The sequence below is a fragment of the Ranitomeya imitator genome, chromosome 6, assembly GCF_032444005.1.
Source record: "Ranitomeya imitator isolate aRanImi1 chromosome 6, aRanImi1.pri, whole genome shotgun sequence".
Classification (NCBI taxonomy): domain Eukaryota; kingdom Metazoa; phylum Chordata; class Amphibia; order Anura; family Dendrobatidae; genus Ranitomeya; species Ranitomeya imitator.
The window spans coordinates 249,495,937-249,515,670 of record NC_091287.1 but is presented as its reverse complement, the minus strand read 5'-3'; the positions used below and the strand labels follow the sequence as shown (position 1 = coordinate 249,515,670).

Below are 19,734 nucleotides of genomic sequence, written 5' to 3'. Positions count from 1 at the left end.
CTGCAAACACCCATCAATAAAACTTAAAAAAAAACATATCCACCAATTCCGCCCCTGATTTTCCAACACCATATACCAAAGCCTTGGTTATCCAAGGGGACGTAGCGCGGGAGCAGCAGTATATATTATTCTCTTGTTTTACGTATATGGTGACTGTGGTGGTTCTGTGACATTTTTTACCTCTATGAACAGGTGTTACATTTGGAAACCTAATAATTCCCCAATCAGTGGATGCCAGTTCCTTCCCTGTCTGACCACATCCTATTCCATAGACTTGAGTGGTATTCACACGCAGAGTAATGCCAAAGTGCCATGGGTGCTGAGAAACTGGCAACTAAGAACCTACACTAAATTTAAAGGATAGGTTTTATTTATAGGCAGAAGGTTCTGGATAAACCTTAGTAAGACTGATAACGTAGAGCAAATCAAAGTGATCTGCATTTTAGAGGATACGAGGAAAAGAAAATATTTAAAGAATTGCTCGTCTTTGCTTGAGAAAGGATAATAATGAGAAGGTGCGTGCCCCTTACAATTACCCTTATTCTTGCTTTAATCTGAACTTCTGTGTAATATGGCCTCTCTCTTAACAATGATAATGAGCCTGGAAATAGTTACACAGATCATTCATGTAGAAAGAAAATAGCAGCACCTCAAACAATAGGGATTTCACAAAAAAAGGATATAAAGTGTGGAGGTTGATGAAAACTGCCAGCATTTTTCACTCTGCTGCCCACTGTGATTTTACAATGTTTAATACTATTACTTTAAGTATGACATCCTTGAAACAGGTGAGTTTTTAAAAGCAGGCATTTACAAGATGACCATAAGGATACGATACCAGCAGATTTGATGATCAGGACATCTGTAAGCAGAAGTCTAATATCTCATGGTAAGACATAGACTGGATGGACTAAGCTTCAACCATGTGTCCGGGAATTATAGTGAAGTTGGTATATGTTTTTTGACAGAATTCATATAAAATGAATATATTCAATGCAAATTGAAGAAAAAAAAAACATCAAAGCACAAACTACCTCAGTTGATTCATACTTCGGTTGATTCAAGGCCTGCACCCCAATTCTCTAGTCATTGCTCCAATGCTCTAGCGTTCCCACATTTTTAAATAAAGGTTATTTATACAAATGATCACTGCCGTCCGGATGAGCAGTGTCACCCTGCCAGCTGATCAGCGAGCGCAAGTCTGAGGTGTCAATATGCACAGGTCAGGGGCGGTCAGTGCACACGCGTCAGGGGCAGTCCTTCAGAAACAGTTTGGGGCTAATATATGTCACCATTTCCACCATTCCAATTCACTGAAGTTGCCACCATTTATCCTCACTTTAGTCCCTGATGCTTCCCTTCACTGGAGTCCTCAGTGCAGCTCAGGACTTGAAAAGGAATAATTGCTTATTATAGTGGCTTTCAAAACTATTCACCCCCTAGGTGTTTTAACTATTTTGTTACTTTACAACTCGTGATTAAATATTTTTGTGATCCAATTTGTGTGTGATGGATCAGAAGTTCAGGACTAAATAGTCTAAGTTGGTGAAGTGAAATGAGAAAATTATAGGCATAAATTAAATTTATGGGATCAAGTAACTAAAAATTGGCATGTGCTCATGTATTCACCTTTTTTGCAATGAAGCCCCTAAACATTTCTGGGGTAACCAATTACCTTCATAAGTCACATGCTTAGCGAACAGAAGTCCACCTGTGTGCAATCTAAGTGTCACATGGTCTGTCAGTATACAGTGGGGGAAACCTCAAACCTCATCATCAACTACAAAAACCGTCTGACTGCTGTGCTTGCCAACAAGGGTTTTACCACCAAGTATTAAGTCTTGTTTGCCAGAGGGATCAAATACTTATTTCCCACTGCAAAATGCAAATCAATTGATATAATTTATACAGTGTGATTTTCTGGATTTTATTTTTGATATTCTATCTCTCAATGTTAAAATTAACCTACCTTTAAAATTATAGACTGTTCATGTCTTTTTCAGTGGGCAAAATTACGAAATCGGCAAGGGATTAAATACTTATTTCCCCCACTGTATACACACCTTTTCAGAAAGTCCACAGAGGCTACAACACTATTACGTACAAGGCACCACTAACCAAACAACACCATGAAGACCAAGGAGATCTCCAAACAAGTCAGGGACAAAGTTGTTGAGAAGTACAAGTCAGGGTTGGGTTATAAAAAATATCCCATTCTCTGATGATCCTCGGATCATCAAATGGAAAAAACATGGTGCCACAACAAACCTGCTAAGAGAGTTCCACCCACCAAGACTCTCAGCCCAGGCACAGAGACCCAGCACAGAGACCAAAGGTAACCCTGAAGGAGCTGCAACCACAATATGCCGCATACTCCATAGAGGTGGCCTTTATGGAACAGTGGGCAGAAAAAGCCTTTACTTACAAACTCAAATTGTAAGTCTCATTTTGAGTTTGCCAAAAGACATGTGGGTGACTTCCCAGATGTATGAAGGAAGATGCTGTGGTCAGATGAGACCAAAATTGAACCTTTTGGCCCCCAAGGTAAACGCTATCTCTGGCGCCAAAGTAGCACAGCTCATCACCCAAAAAGAAGAGCAATACCTGTTTCAGTCTGTCAGTGATTTGAGACTGCGATGGAGGTGCACCTTCGTACAAGACAATGACCCAAGGCATACTGCTAAAGCAACACTCGATTGGTTTAAGGGGAACCATGTAAAGGTTTTAGAGTGGCCTAGTCAAAGCTCAAACCATAAACCAATATAGAATCTGTGGTCAGACTTGAAGATTGGTGTTCACCAGAAGAAACCACCTAACTTGAAGGAGCTGGAGCAGTTTTGCCTTGTGGAATGGACAAAAATCCCAATGAAAAGATGTAGAAAGCTCATAGAGACTTATCCAAAGTGACTTGCAGCACAAAAGGAGACTCTGCAAAGTATTAACGTTAGAGGTTCTTTATTTTCTCAGATGGTAAAGCTGCTAACTCTTCTTGGCAAAAAGCCTCCAGTTCCTGTAAATTTCTGGTCTGTCTAGCATGATCTGCACGCTTGAGATCTCCTCAGAGTGGCTCAATGATATTGAGGTCAGAAGATTGAGATGGTATCTCCAGAACCTTGACTTTGTTCTGCTGTAGTCAATGACAGGTCAACTTGGCCTTGTGTTTTGGATCATTGTCATGTTGGAACATCCAAGGATGTCCGATACGCAGCTTCCGGGCTGATGAGTTGAAATTTGCCTCCAGTAATTGCTGATAATGTGCTGCATTCCTTCAACTTTGACCAAGTTTCCTGTGCCTTTGTAGCTCATATATCCCCAAAATATCAGCGATTCACATCCGTTCTTTACAGTAGGAATGGTGTTCATTTCATTATAAATCTTGTTGACCTCTCTCGAAATGTAATGTTTATGGTTGTGGCCAACAAGTTCAATTTTGGTCTCATCACTCCAAATTACCTGTTCCAGAAGTTTTGAGGCTTGTCTCTGTGCTGCTTGGCATATTGTAGGCTAGATACTTTGTGGCATTTATGCAGTAATGGCTTTCTTCTGGCAACTCGACCATGCAGCTCATTTTTCTTCAAGTGCCTCCTTATTGTGCATCTTGAAATAGCCACACTGATGTTATTTGTGGGTTTTTCTTTGCATCCCAAACAATTTTCCTGGCAATTGTGGGCGACATTTTTGTTGGTCTACCTGACCGTGGTTTTGCTTTTACAGAGCCCCTGATTTTCCATTTGTTATTCACAGTTTGAACGATGGAGCCATAGGACCTGTGATCCGGTGGTGTTCATCTTTTTAGGATTGCATAAAAGTCGGCCACAGTTTTGTGCATTTCTGAAAAGGACAAGACACCGCTGAACAGAGGCTAGACAGAGTCCAGTGTAACTATTATTATTTATTTATATAGCACCATTGATTTCATGGTGCTGTGCATGAGAAGGGGTTACATACAAATTATAGATATCACTTACAGTAAGCAAACTAACAATGACAGACTGATTTAGAGGGGCGAGGACCCTGCCCTTGCGGGCTTACATTATACAGGATGGTGGGGATGATGACAATAGATTGAGGGTTGTATGAGCACCAGTGTTGGTGAGGTGGTAGCTTCAGTAGTGGTGAGGAGGCAGCGGAGTCAGTGCAGGCTGTAGGCTTTCCTGAAGAGGTGGGTTTTCAGGTTCCGTCTGAAGGATCTGAATGTGGTTGATAGTCGGATGTGTTGGGGCAAAGAATTCAAGAGGATGGGGGATATTCTGGAGAAGTCTTGGAGGCAGTTGGGTGAGGAGCGAATAAGTGTGGAGGAGAGAAGGAGGTCTTGGGAGACCGGAGATTACGTGAGGGAAGATATTGGGAGATTAGTTCAGAGATATATGGAGGGGACAGGTTATGGATGGCTTTGAAGGTCAGTATTAGTAATTTGAACTGGATACACTGAGGGAATGGGAGCCAGTAAAGAGATTTGCAGAGGGGGGAAGCGGAGGAGTAGCGAGGAGAGAGATGAATTAGTCGGGCAGCAGAGTTAAGGATTGACTGGAGAGGTGCAAGGGTGTTAGTAGGGAGGCCACAGAAAAGGATGTTGCAGTAGTCAAGGCGGGAGATGATGAGGGCATGCTCAAGCATTTTAGTAGATTGACGGTTGAGGAAAGAATGGATTCTGGAGATATTTTTGAGCTGGAGGCGACAGGAGGAGGAGAGAGCTTGGATGTGCGGTTTGGAGGACAGGGCAGAGTCAAGGGTTACCCTGAGGCAGCGGACTTCCGGTACGGGGGAAAGCGTGATGTCGTTAATTGCGATAGATAGGTCAGGTATGGAAGATCTACAGTATGAGATGGAGGAAAGATGATGAGTTCAGATTTGTCCACATTGATCGAGAAAGCGAGAGGAGAAGAAGGAGGATATGGCTGATAGACACTCCGGGATTCAGGACAGCAGAGAGGTGATGTCTGGTCCAGAAAGGTAGATCTGAATGTCATCAGCATAAAGGTGGTACTGGAATCCATGGGACTTTATGAGTTGTCCCAGGCCAAGTGTGTAGATTGAGAAGAGTAGGGGTCCTAGAACAGAGCCTTGGGGGACTCCAACAGAGAGAGGGTGGGATGAGGAGGTAGTGTGGGAGTAGGAGACGCTGAATGTGTGGTTGGAAAGGTATGAGGAGATCCAGGATAGGGTGAGGTCTTTGATGCCAAAGGAGGAGAGGATCTGTAGTAGGAGGCAGTGGTCAACTGTGTCAAAAGCAGAGGACAGGTCTAGAAGGAGTAGTACAGAGTATTGTCCGTTAGCTTTGGCTGTAAGTAGGTCATTAGTGATTTTGGTCAGGGCTGTCTCAGTTGAGTGATGGGGGCGGAAACCAGATTGCAGATTGTCAAAGAGCAAGTTAGATGAGAGGTGGGAGGAAAGTTCAGTGTGGATGTGCTGCTCCAGGAGGTTCGAAGCGAATAGGAGCAGCAATATTGGGCGATAGCTGGACAAAGCTGTTGGGTCGAGGGTTGGCTTTTTAAGGATAGACATGATTGCGCCATGTTTGAAAGCAGAAGGGAAGGTGCCAGAAGTTAGTGATAGGTTGAAGAGGTGGGTTAGGGATGGGATAAGTGTGGTGGTGAGGTTGGGGAGGAGGTGGGATGGGATGGGGTCAAGCGCACAGGTGGTGAGGTGCGATTTGGAGAGGATACAATTAAGCCCCCTTCAGTGATCTTGCAGAGGGAGGTTATGGGGTTTGGGCATTGTTCTGGTATACAAAGGGATTGTGGTGGTTGAACAATGAAGACTTGCCTTGTTTGGTCGATCTTATTTTTATAGTGTGTGGCAAAGTCCTCAGCTGAGATGAGGGAGGTTGGAGGGGGCAGTAGGGGGTGGAGGAGGGAGTTAAAGGTTTTGAATAACTGTTTGGGGTTGTAGGATAGGGAGGATACGAGGGTTGTGAAGTAGGCCTGTTTAGCAGAGGTGAGAGCAGATTTAAAAGCGAGTGTTGCCTGTTTGAATGCAGTGAAGTCATCTTGCGAATGTGTTTTCTTCCAATGCTGCTCTGTAACCCTGGACAGTTGCCGGAGCTTTTTAGTGGTGTTATTGTGCCAGGGTTGTCTATTGATACATCGCACTCTGCCATGAACGAGAGGGGCGATCGTGTCCATAGCTGACGTGAGAGTGGCATTGTAGAAAGCAGTAGCAGTGTCTCTGTTGTGGAGTGAGGATATGGATGTCAGTGGTAGGATAGAGTCAAAGAGCATGTGGGAGTCTAGGTGTGCAAAGTTTCTGCGTGGGTGCGCATGTTGCTGGACATGGGTGAACGGTGAGGAGGACAGGGATGAGAAAGTGAGCAGATGGTGGATAGAGGGAGAGGGGAGGTGGTGAAGTTAGATAGAGAGCACGGTGGCTCAGTGGATAGCACTGCAGCCTTGCTTTTCTGGGGTCCTGGGTTCTAATCCCACCTTGGACAACATCTGCAAGGAGTTTGTATGTTCTCCCCGTGTTTGCGTGGGTTTCCTCCGGGTACTCTGGTTTCCTCCCACACTCCAAAGACATACTGATAGGGAATTAAGATTGTGAGCCCCATCGGGGACAGTGATGATAAAGTGTGCAAACTGTAAAGCGTTGTGGAAAATGTTAGCGCTATGTAAAAATAAAGATTATTAGTAATAGAGCAGAGACGGGTTAAGACCAGGTCTAATGTATGTCCGTCGGTGACTTGTTTTATGTTTTATTAGGACAGATTTGAGGTTAAGTAGAGGAAGACAGGTGGGGAGGTAAGAGTGCAGTGGAGATGATTATTTGGTTAGAGGGTGCTGGGGGTTGTGGATAGCGAAGGAGAGAGAGGATTAGTGGAGCAAACACTGTAAGGGCATATGTAAACATGATGAAGGAGTAAGCTGGGTTAATGGAAAAGCTAGGTCCAAGTAATAAGAAGTGCTTATTCAGCAGACATACCCAAAAGAGACAGATACATAGAGTGGAGTCCTGACTCCTGCCATGACTAACTGCCATTGAAATAACTGCGGCGTCTGTATGCTTAGCTGCGTGATGCTTTGCTGCAGGGATGCACGTGCCCGACCCCACACGCGTGCACCCCTTAAGATGCTACTAAATTTATAGGACTGAGTAAAGGATCAGGTGAGAGGGATTGTGGGACCAGATTGGGGATAAATTAGCAATAGGCCAACACCTCGGGGGAGGTTACATGATCAAAGGCACTGAGCCTGGCTACAAACATATGCTCTAACACCTCTTGCACAAGATAATATCTCCTGTGCCCCCCCCCCCCCCCCCCCCGCATGGATGTGCAGCAGTAAGTATTTAATACAATACAGCAAATTTAATTTTGCAAACATTCAGCAGGCACATTAAAGGAATTGTTGCAGGATGATAGGCAGCAGTTGACAGGAAGCAGAGATTGTACCATTAAATGGGAATTTTGGAGGATGATAGGCAGCAGTTGACAGGAAGCAGAGATTGTACCTGTTTGAGGAGAGGAGATAGATGTTAATTCCTGGCCGTTGAAATAACTGCGGCGTCTGTATGCTTAGCTGCATGATGCTGCCTCATTATAGTGAATAATCCATCGAGGGATTCTTCTGTCACGTCACTCAGAGATTTAGATGGAAACCCCAATGTAACTGCTCAGCGTAGAGTGCAGGATAAAAGTGATCATAAATGTTATGTAAAATGTTCCCAATAAAAGCTTGAACTCAGTCTTCAAAAAAACAAGCCCTCACTCAGGTCCATCATCTGTTAATGGAAATAGAGAGGCTTCCATGTTACTGGTAGCACAAAGCCTCTGGAAAAGTGAAATAGCTCCTCGCCCCCCCTAAAGAAATTCAGCAAATTCTTTGCTCCCAAATCCAAATGCCCCCCTCCCTTCTGAGCCCCAGTGTGCCTAAACCACATTTAGCGCCACCAGGTTTGGCATTTCTGTAGCGATGAGAGCCTGCCTAATTTACAGGTGCGTATCCCCAGAAGAATGAGCTGGGCATAATGTACTTGTCATTACAACGGCAGTTTGCAATTTTCACTCAGCAACATCCACTGCTGCTTGTCTCTGGAAAACGGCCCATGGAGTCAAAATCATTATGACATCTTTAGGTAAATTTCCAAAGGGTTACGATTTCCAAAATGGGGTCACTTGAGGGAGGATTCTGCTTTTTTAGCAATTAGGGGCTCTTTATATGGAATTCGCAAACTATTCTAGGAAAATCTGCGTTCCAGGAGGCAAATAGCTCTCCATACCTCTCAAGTCACTCCGTATGGCTAAGTAGTACTGCACAGTGACATATGGGGTATTACCACATTCAGTAGAAATTTTGGTGCTATTTTTACCCATTTTTACCCATTTACCATTATGAAAATGTAAAACTTGGGGCTAACACACAATCTTGATGGTAAAAATGTAAATTATTTTATCTTCACTGCTCAATGTTATAAAAGTCTGTGACACATCTGCGGTGCCAATACAGTTACTGCACCCCTAGATAAATTCATTGAGAGGTTTAGTTTGTAAAATGGGGTCACATATGGGGGGTTCTGCTATGTTGACACCTCAGGAGCTTTGTTAATGTAACATAGCACCCTCAAACAAGTGCAGCAAAATCTGCACTTTAATTTGGCGTTACTTCCCTTCTGAGCTTTGCATTGTGCCTCAAAAGAAGTTTTTGACAACATATAGTAAACTCAGGATAATTTGCACAGCAAATTTTTGGGTCCAGTTTCTCCTGTTACCCATGTGAAAATACAAAATTTGTAGCGAAGAAAGATTTTTGTGGGAAATATGTGATTTTTTTTTTAATTTCACTGCTTAACGTTATAAACTTATGTGAAGTATCTGTGGGTTCAAGGTGCTCAATACACATCTAGATAAGTTCCCTAAGGGATCTAGTCTCCAAAATGGTGGAATTTCCACTGTTTAGGCACATCAATGACTCTCCAAACGCGACATGGTATCCGCTAATTATTCCAGCAAATTTTACATTCAAAAAGTAAAATGCCGCTCCATCCCTTCCAAGCCCTCCCGTGCGCTTAAACAGTTGTTTTCCTTCACATATTGGGTATCTGCACATTAAAGAAAAATTGCACAATAAATTGAATGGAGCAATTCTCCTGTTACCCTTATGAAAATGCAAAACTTGGAGCTAAAATAGATTTATCTGGGAAAAATGTGATTTTTTTTTTATTTTCACAGCTTAACGTTATAAACTTCTGTGAAGTACCTGGGGGTTCAAGATGTTGAATACACATCTAAATAAGTTCCCTAAGGTGTCTAGTTTCCAAAATGGTGTCACTTGTGGGGGGGTTTCCACTGTTTAGGCACATCAGGGGCTCTCCAAACATGACATGGCATTCGCTAATTATTCCAGCAAATTTTACATTTAAAAAGTCAAATGGCGCTCCTTCACTTTCAAGCCCTACCGTGCGCCCAAACAGGTGTTTTCTTCTACATATTGGGTATCTGCGCACAACAAATTGCATTGTCCATTTTCTACTGTTTCGCCCTTGTGAAAGTAAAAATGTAAATGTTTATTTTTCCTTCCACATTCCAAAAATTCCTGTGAAGCACCTGAAGGGTTAATAAACTTCTTGGATGTGGTTTTGAGTAACTTGAAGGGTTTCAGTTTTTAGAATGGTGTCACTTTTGAGTATTTTATGTCACATAGCATCTCAAAGTCACTTCAAATGTGATGTGGTCCCTAAAAAAATGGTTTGGCAAATCTTGTAAAAATGAGAAATCAACTGGTCAACTTTTAACCCTTATAACTCCCTAACAAAAAAAATTGTGTTTCAATAATTGCATTGATATAAAGTAGACATGTGGGAAATGTTATATATTAACTATATCGTACGATATAACTCTCTGATTTAAGGACATAAAAATTAAAAGTTTGAAAATTGCTAAATTTTCACCAAATTTCCATTTTTTTAACAAATAAATGCAAGTCATATAAAAGAAATGTTACCACTATCATGTTATCATGTAGTACAATATGTCATGATTAAACAGTCTCATAATCAGTGAGATCCATTGAAACGCTCTATAGTTATGACTTAAAAAACTGACAGTGGTCAGAATTGTAAAAATTGGCCCGGTCAGGAAGGTGAAAACAGGCTTCGGGGTGAAGGAGTTAATGCATAGAAAAAATAAATTATTATACTCACATTCCCTCTTCTCCACTGCACTGCGTCCTCTTCTGAAGCTGGCAGGTAACTTCAGCGTTCAAGCAACAGAAGCTCAAGACGTCACTGCCATGCACCTGGACGCCGACATCAGCTGCTGGCCTATGATTGACAGGCAGCGTGTATTGTATCTCACAGATCTGTCGAGTCTGTGTGCTGCTATACACTTCAGCTGATTGTGCTTCTGAGGGTGCACATCCAGTTGAAGTTTGTGCTGGTGTCAGCAGGCCCCTCACCCGTGATTGTTACACCCCTGAATGGGACAATGTATCTGTAAATGGAAATTCTAAATACCGTATTTTTTTAGACTATAGAATGCACTTACCAATACGATGCAAATTTCAGCTTTTGGGGGAATCATTCAATCGCTCAATGTGGCAGAATTAACTTTTTTATTTAGAACATACAGCAGTCATTAGTCTATATCAGTGCGTCACAAACTTAAGTTCTCGCAGCCCCCAACAGATCATGATTTCCTTAGGAATTTCTATTCCTTTTGCATATGATTACTTAATCAGCCATAATAGTTTAGCTATATCATTTTGTGACTAGAAATAGAGGAGACCAGCACCAAAAAACATGGTAAATACCTTGTACACCTCGCAGCAGAACCAGCAGTTTATTAAAGCTTTTCAGACACCGGTGCTTGACTGGAAATGAAACAGCGTCGTATAAAGTCCAATCAAGAGAAGCAGGAAACATTGGCAATTGGTGATGAGTTGCAATGACTCTTCTTTAATCAGCTAAAATAACACAATGGTACAGGGGAGTGGGTGCAATCATGGACATGTCCCTTATCGTGGTCCCTGATTGCACCCACTCCTGTGAACCCATGTGTTGTTTTACCTGATTAAAGAAGTCATTGCAAGTGATCACCAAGTGCCACTATTTCCTGCTTCTCTTGATTGGACTAGCTGCATCATTTGTTTCATCCCAGGTCAGTTGCTTCCACACATATTTGGCAAACTAGGTCATCTTTTCTCCAGCCTGACTACCAGTCTAGTGCATACTCTCCTTTGCAGTGAGGAAGTCAATCTTCCGATATCAAACAGCTTAGGCTTGGTTTACATCGCGTTAGGGCGGTCCGTTTAACGGATCCATTACTAAGCGACACTGACGCAATGTAACTGATCCGTTAACGCACCTACTGCTATCCATTATTGTAACGCATCCTAACACATGTCAAAATTGGCATGCGTTAGCGATGATGCCCTACTTTGTGATGCACCCTCAAACCTGGTCTACCGCGTTTTCGAGTACGTTAGGTCTAACGCACAGCGAACGGACGCGTTCGCTGTGCATAGACCTCTATTACTAAAGCATGCCAAAGCAATGCTACCATGCATTAGCACAGATACGTTAAATGGATGGCACTAATGTGATGTGAACCTAGTCTTACACACCCTCCTTGTTTATATGTTCTCCATGCAGCAGAACACATTATTTCCGCATTACATTAGACAGCATTGATATATTAATCCCTACCATGATTATCAAAGTTATAAATGTCCTCTGATTACACTGTGTGTCTATAGAAGCAGGTGTGTGCAGCTTCAGCCTCCAGTGTATTTCCATGTGATACATGCTCAGCAGATATTATATTACTACTATATGATATTTATTGTAATTGTGGATACAATTACATGGCATTATTGGGTACCTGGCCTGCAGAAGAAGCATAGGATCAACAACTTAGGTGTCATTTGTTTTATTAGCTGTTGGCCAAGATCACAGGATCCAAGGTTTAGTTGCTTCTGAATATTTGTCAATATTAAAAGTTTGTTACTTTCCTTATTGAGGCTTTGATTGGCATCTAGCCTTTACTGTAGCCAAGAAGTCAATCAGCCTGCTACCCTCATTAGAAGAAGAATTCAAATGAGTAAGTCTTAGGGAACATGACCATGACTTTTCAGTTTCATAAATGTTCATTTAATTTTCATTTCACTTAGAATGGATCATTCATAGGTGAAATTTCAACATTTCCTTTTTGTAAAACTTATTCCAGGAACATATCTGCTCCTAGTTGTCTTAAATGGGCTTTCTATTTTGATGAAAATACCTATACATTTATAAATGTTATTCTTGCCATGAAAATAATCATAATATGTTGTTTTTTCATTTGCCTATAGTCCCTTTCCATCCTCTGCACTGCTTCTTTACTTCCTCAAGCAGCAGCGAAGAAGCATATCAGTGGTCTCAGTGTGATTTTTTTCATGCTTCTTATGCAATTTGTGATCCACAGCTCTGCCCTCTTCTCTCCTTACCTTTTTATGGTTGATCCGCTTCTCATCCTCCTGTTTCCTTGCTTGCCCCCTAAGTTTGTCCCAGTGATATCCACTGATATGTACAGCATATGCACAAAACAAGCAACTGTCAGCTAGTTCTGTGCATGCACTGTACACATAGCACTGCAGCCCGTCCCAAAATGGGAGTTTTCAAACCTCTCAAAATATGAAAAAAGCATGTCAATGTGAAATATATGAAATATGAATCGCAGTCTGGCTTTTGAATATTAGGAAAAAAGAATGAGATGTTTTGCAACAAATTTGGCCAAATAATGTCTGCCCATCAACCATCGTCAAGGTGGTCTCAAAGACTGATGAGTCCCTAACCAGTGTGAATACCTCTCTTAGGCTGATGTCTGAATTCCTGAGTGAATGTGTCCTTGGTATGCACCTATTCAGACTACATAGTTTGGATGTACCAGTCAGTTTTTTTGTTATTTCTATGTTAGCTTACTGACCGAGCACTCCACCCTTCACCATGTGGTGATTTTAATTACAGCAGGTTCCTACCGACCCATACATGCAGGCATTGCTGACAGAGGTGTCCACATTCACCTAGGAATTCAGACATCAGCCTATGAGAGGTATTCACACTGGTTAGCACAATAGAGTGCAACCTTTTTTTGTATATTGTATATGGAGGTAGCTGCTCCTGGTATGCCGCTATTCAGACTAGTTTGGATGTGCCAGTCAGTTTTTTGTTGCAAACCTCTCAAAGTCTTGTGACCAGTTGACATGATGTAATTACAGCCAGATCACAATAGGAGAATACAGGTCATATGATCCCAGAAGATATGATCCCAGAAGACTGGGAAAGAGAAACTTCCTCTAAATTGTAGACCGCCTAGAGGGGGACTAAAAAGGGGAAAACACTTTTCACAAGCAGCCCCTTTATGTGTACCCTAGTGCAAGGGTGTCAAACTGCATTCCTTGAGGGCTGCAAACAGGTCATGTTTTCAGGATTTCCTTGTACTGCACAGGTGATAATTTAATCACCTACTCATTATTTGTGTAGGTGATTAAATTATCACCTGTGCAGTACAAGGAAATCCTGAAAACATGACCTGTTTGCAGCCCTCGAGGAATGCAGTTTGACACCCCTGCTCTAGTGTTGACAGAAACAAATGTTCTTATTGGACAATCCCCAGTGCACAGTTCAAGAAACTGATTGAATTCTGACAAATATCAGATCTACCAGGGACCAGGTTATACTGTAAGTGTCAAATACAGAAAGAGAACTTATTTAGGGAAAAGTATGAACTTGAGAGATGTCTAGTTGGATGTTGGAGTCCAGGGGGTTTATTAAATGATCAGTAGCAGTTTTGTGGATTAAAACAGTTGCCAATGAAAGCACTTACATTTCGACAATAATTTGCAACTTTCCTGTCGATTGTTAACCTTTAAAAGAAAAGTATGGGAGATTAAACGGAGGGAGGTAAACAAATTTACAATTGCTTATGTCATAAAATGTTCAAGGCCTTTGAGCCTACATGGCATGGTTGTAAGCCTGGATATTATACGGTAACCTTTAATTACTGACTAAACTTTTCTACAAACTTTTATATTTTTTGGCCTTTTAATTCCTTATAGATTAGTGGGGATTCAGGTCCTGCTACTTCCATTGATTGCTGTAAAGATGTAGATTCCGGTTTCTTAGAGTAAACGATAACGCAAATTCTTTGATATTTTTGGTGCATTTTACTCCGACAAAGAATAGATGAAACTACCGCGCGAGATGCCAGTCTTAGTAAAGGAGCCCCTAAATTTGCCTTGCTCAGTAATAATGGCAGGAGAAAAATGTAAAATTCTAACCCAATTAAAAAAAAACTGAAAATAAATATGGCTGTCAGTTTCCAGTGATTGGAAACTCCTAGCTAAATGGATGCAGATACTGTATGTTAACACGTAACCTAGAGAAGATTATCCTGCCTTATATTTGGGAAAAATGGGTTACGGATTAATCAAATCTATAATAACCATATAATGAAGCATCAGTTTGCTGGCGAGTTCTTCCGTGACACAGTTAGTGTTCCAGCCTTGATATTCTTGGATGAACTAGATTATGGCTTTGGATATTGTAATCACAAGAACGGAATAATCTGCAAAACGAATGGAACAACATTCATCAGCCTATCTCAGAATTAACTTGCCTTTCTGTGTGGCATAAAGGGCAAAATGAAAGTCTATCGAAATGGGAACATTTCCACATTCCATTATTATTATTATTTATATTATTATTATTATATTTGCCTTTAAATAATCAAAACATAGGGAATTAATTGTATTCCTCTTAAGATTTAGTATATTCCGATATCAAAACTAGGAGGAGTATGTAAAGCCAAATAAATACATGAATATAGACAATATATGTGAAAATTGTATGGAGGGGTTTATAAAATGAATTTAATTATTTTTAATGTTATGAAAATGAATGATGTTAAGTAACGTCTCTTCTTTTCTTTGCAGTATACAGCGACGGCTATCGTTACAATTACCCATCCTCCACCATGCCTACTTGCCATCAATAGGTGGCGTGGATGCAAGCTGTGCCAGTCCGTGTGTAAGCCCCAGCGCCAGCCCCCGGCACAGACATGTGCAGCCTTCCTTCCAAGTCATGGTCTCTGGCCTGTAGAAATGGCTGAAACAGGCTTCCTGGACTACTCCTGTAATTTCTCAAGAAAGACTCAAGCGCACATTCTGATATCGAATCTTTGCTAGACACGTAACATTTGCTCTTAATATACGGAGACAGAGGAATTCTAAGGACGTCACCCTGGGAGGCCGATTTCACCCAGCATGGGCTTTTAATGAAAGAGTTAGAGAGATGCACAGAGTTATACCTGGAGCCTTATTTGTGGAGTTTCTATTTCTTTACTCAGAAGTCTCAGATAAAATAATTCTTCCCAAAACTCTACGAGCAAAAGAACAAGGAGACCGAATTCTGAAACTTGCACAAAGGAAATAAAGAAATTTGGAAAGAAGTAACTTTTTAAATCCAACTCAACAACGCTACGATTATGGCTGCTATGAACTTTGGTTAGTACACTTTATACACATGTAAAAAAAAAAAACATTTAAAAAAAAATGGGAAAAAAAAAATATTAATAAACAAAAAAAAAAATAAAAAAAAGAGGAGACAGCACAGCTAGGAATTATTTACAGAGAAACACACACGGGTTTGCACAATTCCGCGGAGATGCTGAACGCATCCATTATGATAAGCCCTGTCCGAAATAAATACAAATGATCCCTCAGGTGACAGCGAGACATGCAGTATTACCAAGGTTTTGTCTCTGGAACTGGACTACGCTGTTTTTACAATGCTATAGTATGGAGTCGACAGGAAACCGCGGTCCTACTGTACTGAGCCAGAACAATTTGCAGCACAGCACTTCTGAGAATTTAGGAACGGAAATGTTCCTACGCTCGCCATTTGGGACTATGTTTTATCAAGGTTTCTGTATTCTTTTTGTAATGCACAGAACTGAGCGACTTGCAGGCTTGGGACCTAGTAAATAGCTTATGTGTCACAAGATGGATGATTTGTCACAATTTGTGTTTGATTTGTTCCATACAGTGCCACAGAAAAAAAGAAAAAAGTACAATAAAACCAATGTTACTGTGGATTCAGGTTCCCTAGGCATTCCCGCACTGTTTAACGACATATGCCGTTTCGCCAGAATTGTGTTACGTTTTCTTCATTAATGAGTTCAGCCAACCCCCAAGTACTTTTCATCAGGTTCAGAGAACTTCACGGGACTCACAGTCCGCTTTCTGAAGCAAAGGTCGTGAATTGATACAAGTCAGAGAGGATTAAAGTTCTTTACAGATTTTGTACTACATTGTACGTATATATATATATATATATAGCAAACGCACCAAACGATGAACATGCATTGGGGAACACTTTCTATTTGGAATATGAGAGTGAATACTATGAGCCATCAATATTTGAACCCAATCTCAGACTAAACTAAATCCAAGTACTCTAAGACTTGCTCATCAGAATGATGGAAATAGCACAAGATGGCAGGCACTTTCCTGACACGTTAGTCTGTCTCATCTATCTCTGAACCTCGGGCTAGAGTTTCCATGTGAGATTAGGAGTTTAGTAACTTTGTTAATACATTGTATTACTTGTACTGAAACTGGCATGATTTCTAGGCCAAATCTGCTTTCATAGTTCTGCAGTCTTCAGAGCTGAACTCTCCCAGCATTCTCTGCTGTTCCAATGTCTGCATGGAGCTTTATCTGCTGATTTCATTTAAAGTGTAGAACAATGAATTGCTATAGGGCTGTGTCTGAAAACAAGTTTGCTTGTGTCTTTGTTTTTATTGAAGACCATCAGAACTGTGAATACAACTCTGGGCAGGAAGTATCTCTGGTTCAGTAAGAGATATGTAATGCATTGTATTAATAAAGCTGCTTGTCTTGCCATTTAATTACACTCATGTAACCTTAAAGGGGTGTCTGCTTAACAGGAATCGGTCACCAGGTTTTTGCTACCCCATCTGACAGCAGCATAATGTAGGGGCAGGTGCCCTGATTTCAATGATGTATCGCTTAGCTTACTGGGTGCAGGAGTTGTGACACAATCAGAGTTCTTAGATGTAGCAGACCTGAGAAAGCTGCCGCCGCCCACACGACAGATCACTTTTTGCATAGTCTGTTGACAATGAGCTGCTTATCACAGAAGGCAGCAAACTTGGACTAGCAAGTTTGTGCCGACTAGCAAGTTTGTGCCAACTAGTTTAAGCAATGATAATGTCTTGCTGATAAAACCTTAATTGTAAGTAAACTACACCACACAGCCTGATGAGTGACAGATCATTGAGTTCAGTGTTTTAACCTCTTCCTCATGCTGTACTCAGATTGCATAGCAAAAACAGATTCTCTTTAAGGCACCTGTTCCTTATTCTAGCTTGCCCCTGGGTGACATCCTGCTGCCGATTGACAGGACGTTATAACAGGGGAGGTCTGTGTGTCCATTAGACGTAAGATGGTGGCAGTCACATAATTTAGTGATCCCTTTCCTTTTTTCTCCTTACTGCTGGCTGAAGTTTTGATAAAATCACTGTTTTATCTTCTGTACATCTAGCAGTTCTCTGAATGCTGAGCTCTTTATAACCCCGCCCACATCACTGATTGGCAGTTTATGCACAGTGCACACAAAAATCTGCCAATCAGCAATGGGGGCGGGTTTATTCAGAACTTATGTATATGAAGAACTACATGGCAACAGGTTTACCAGTCATTTCGGAATAATCTCCTGCTGATAAAACTGTGATTCTATCAAAAACAAGATCTCTGTCACTACATTATGTTGTCATCAAATTAGGTGTCAAAAACCCAGTGATGGATTCCTTTTAAGATTTCTATTAAATGGTTCTTGCCTGTAAATGGAGTATTTTAGATAATTTCAACTGCTGCCATAATCCCTCGCACATTAAAACATCTCAAAGTCACCTTAAAAGAGGCGGAAGTCCAACAATTACCATCCTTCACAATACTTCATCTCTACAGAAACATCATTTTATATCTATCCCATAATATATGTTCTGTCCCTTTTGGATATTTAAAATTTGGACCTGAAAGTGGTCAAGGTCCAGCTATCCATGGTTGTGACAGTTTTCCCACTTTCCATCCTCTCTGTGCTATTTTCACCTACTGTTTGATAAGTCCGATAGCGTCATCTTTTTGGATATGAATGAATTTTGAGCGTAAATGAACGGTACCAAGCATTAGGTAAACGGCGACAGTGTTTTCGTTACCCCTCACAATAATAAGTAATAGCACCACAAAACAATAGAATTCACGGTTACCAAAACGTAACTTAAATATCAATGCTGAGGTTTGTTTTAGATAGACATACAGTAAATGGTAAAAGTGTCTTGATACTCATTTATATGTATTAACAGCCATTTAATTGTATTCAAATCTGTAGTTTTACTTGTTTGATAAAAAAAGAGAAAACCTTATTGAGAATGGTGTTGTTTTTTTCATTTAAAAGCTACGAGTGAGCTGTGCAATGTACAGTGTCCGAGGCGGTCCTCAGGCCTCACAGCAATAAGTAGAAACAGTCCGGTGTAACCGCGTGTGGACCTGAATGTACTGTAGTCTGAAACATTTTCTTTCCCATATTCTTACCAAATAAAATAACGGTTTATTGTGACATGGACCATTGTATTTTGGCCTACACTGACGTTTTGTTACGCAGTCCATGCAATTACCTGACATGATGGAAAAATGTAAAAAAAATCACTTAATCTTAAAGGGAACCTATCCGGAACCTAAATGGTGACTCATGAAAGAATATTTTGAAAAGTAAGTAGGGGGCTATGACTGATGACCAGTCCATGGCAGTTCCTCTGTGACTTCTTCTTGCCCCGCTCCTGATGACTGACATATAGGGAGAGACCTTTCAGTCATGGGGAGCGTGGCAGTAGGAAGGATACATACCTTGGACAAGTCTTCAAGATGCCTAGTCCTCGGCCAGTTGTTCAAAGTACACTGAACAAAAAATACAAACGTAACACATTTGTATGACCACAATAAAAGGCCACTCTAAAATGTGCAGTTTTACAGTATTGAGAGGGTCAAGGGGGATCAGAAAACCAGTCGGTATCTGGTGTGACCAACATTTGCCTCACACAGTGCAACACATCTACTTTGCATAGAGTTGACCAGTTGTTGATTGTGACCTGATCATCGTCACTGGCTGTGCAAAGTTCTTGCATGGCAACATACTCACTGGACATGTCAGCCATTGAGCAGGCTTGGGATGCTCTGGATCGGTGTTAACGACAACGTGTTCACGTTCCAGCCAATAATCCAGAAACTTTGGGCAGCCATTAAAGAGGAGTTGACCATTATTCCACAGGCCACAACCAACAACCTGATCAACTCTATGCAAAGGAGATGTGTTGCACTGTGTGAGGCAAATGGTGGTCACACTAGATACTGAGTGGTTTTCCGACCCACCCGCGGCACCCCAATACTGTAAAACTGCACACTTTAGAGTGACCTTTTATAGTGGCCACCCTAAGGCACTCCTGTGCAATAATCATGCTGTCTAATCAGCATTCATATGCCTCACCTGTCAGGTGGATAAATTATCTCAAGGAGAAGAGCTCACTAACACATTTTCGAACAATATTTGAGAGGAAAAAGTCCTTTTGTGTATATAGAAAAAGTATTAGATCTTTGAGTTGAGCTCAGGAAAAATGGGGAAAAAAACAAGTGTTGTGTTTATATTTTTGTTCAGTGTATATTTCTTCTGCTGCAGAGTTTCAGACTA

At 41.2% G+C, this 19,734-nt stretch overlaps 1 protein-coding gene across 1 annotated transcript in view; it reads left to right on the top strand.

The window, feature by feature from the left end:
• The window catches only part of GABBR2 (gamma-aminobutyric acid type B receptor subunit 2), a 1,074,198-nt gene extending 1,055,783 nt beyond the window's left edge, over positions 1-18,415 (top strand). Inside the window, exon 19 of the mRNA XM_069730579.1 lies at positions 14,904-18,415. Coding sequence (XP_069586680.1) covers positions 14,904-15,069 — 166 coding nt within the window. The 3' untranslated portion in view covers positions 15,070-18,415. The remainder of the gene's footprint in view (positions 1-14,903) is intronic.
• Positions 18,416-19,734: the final 1,319 nt, after the last annotated feature.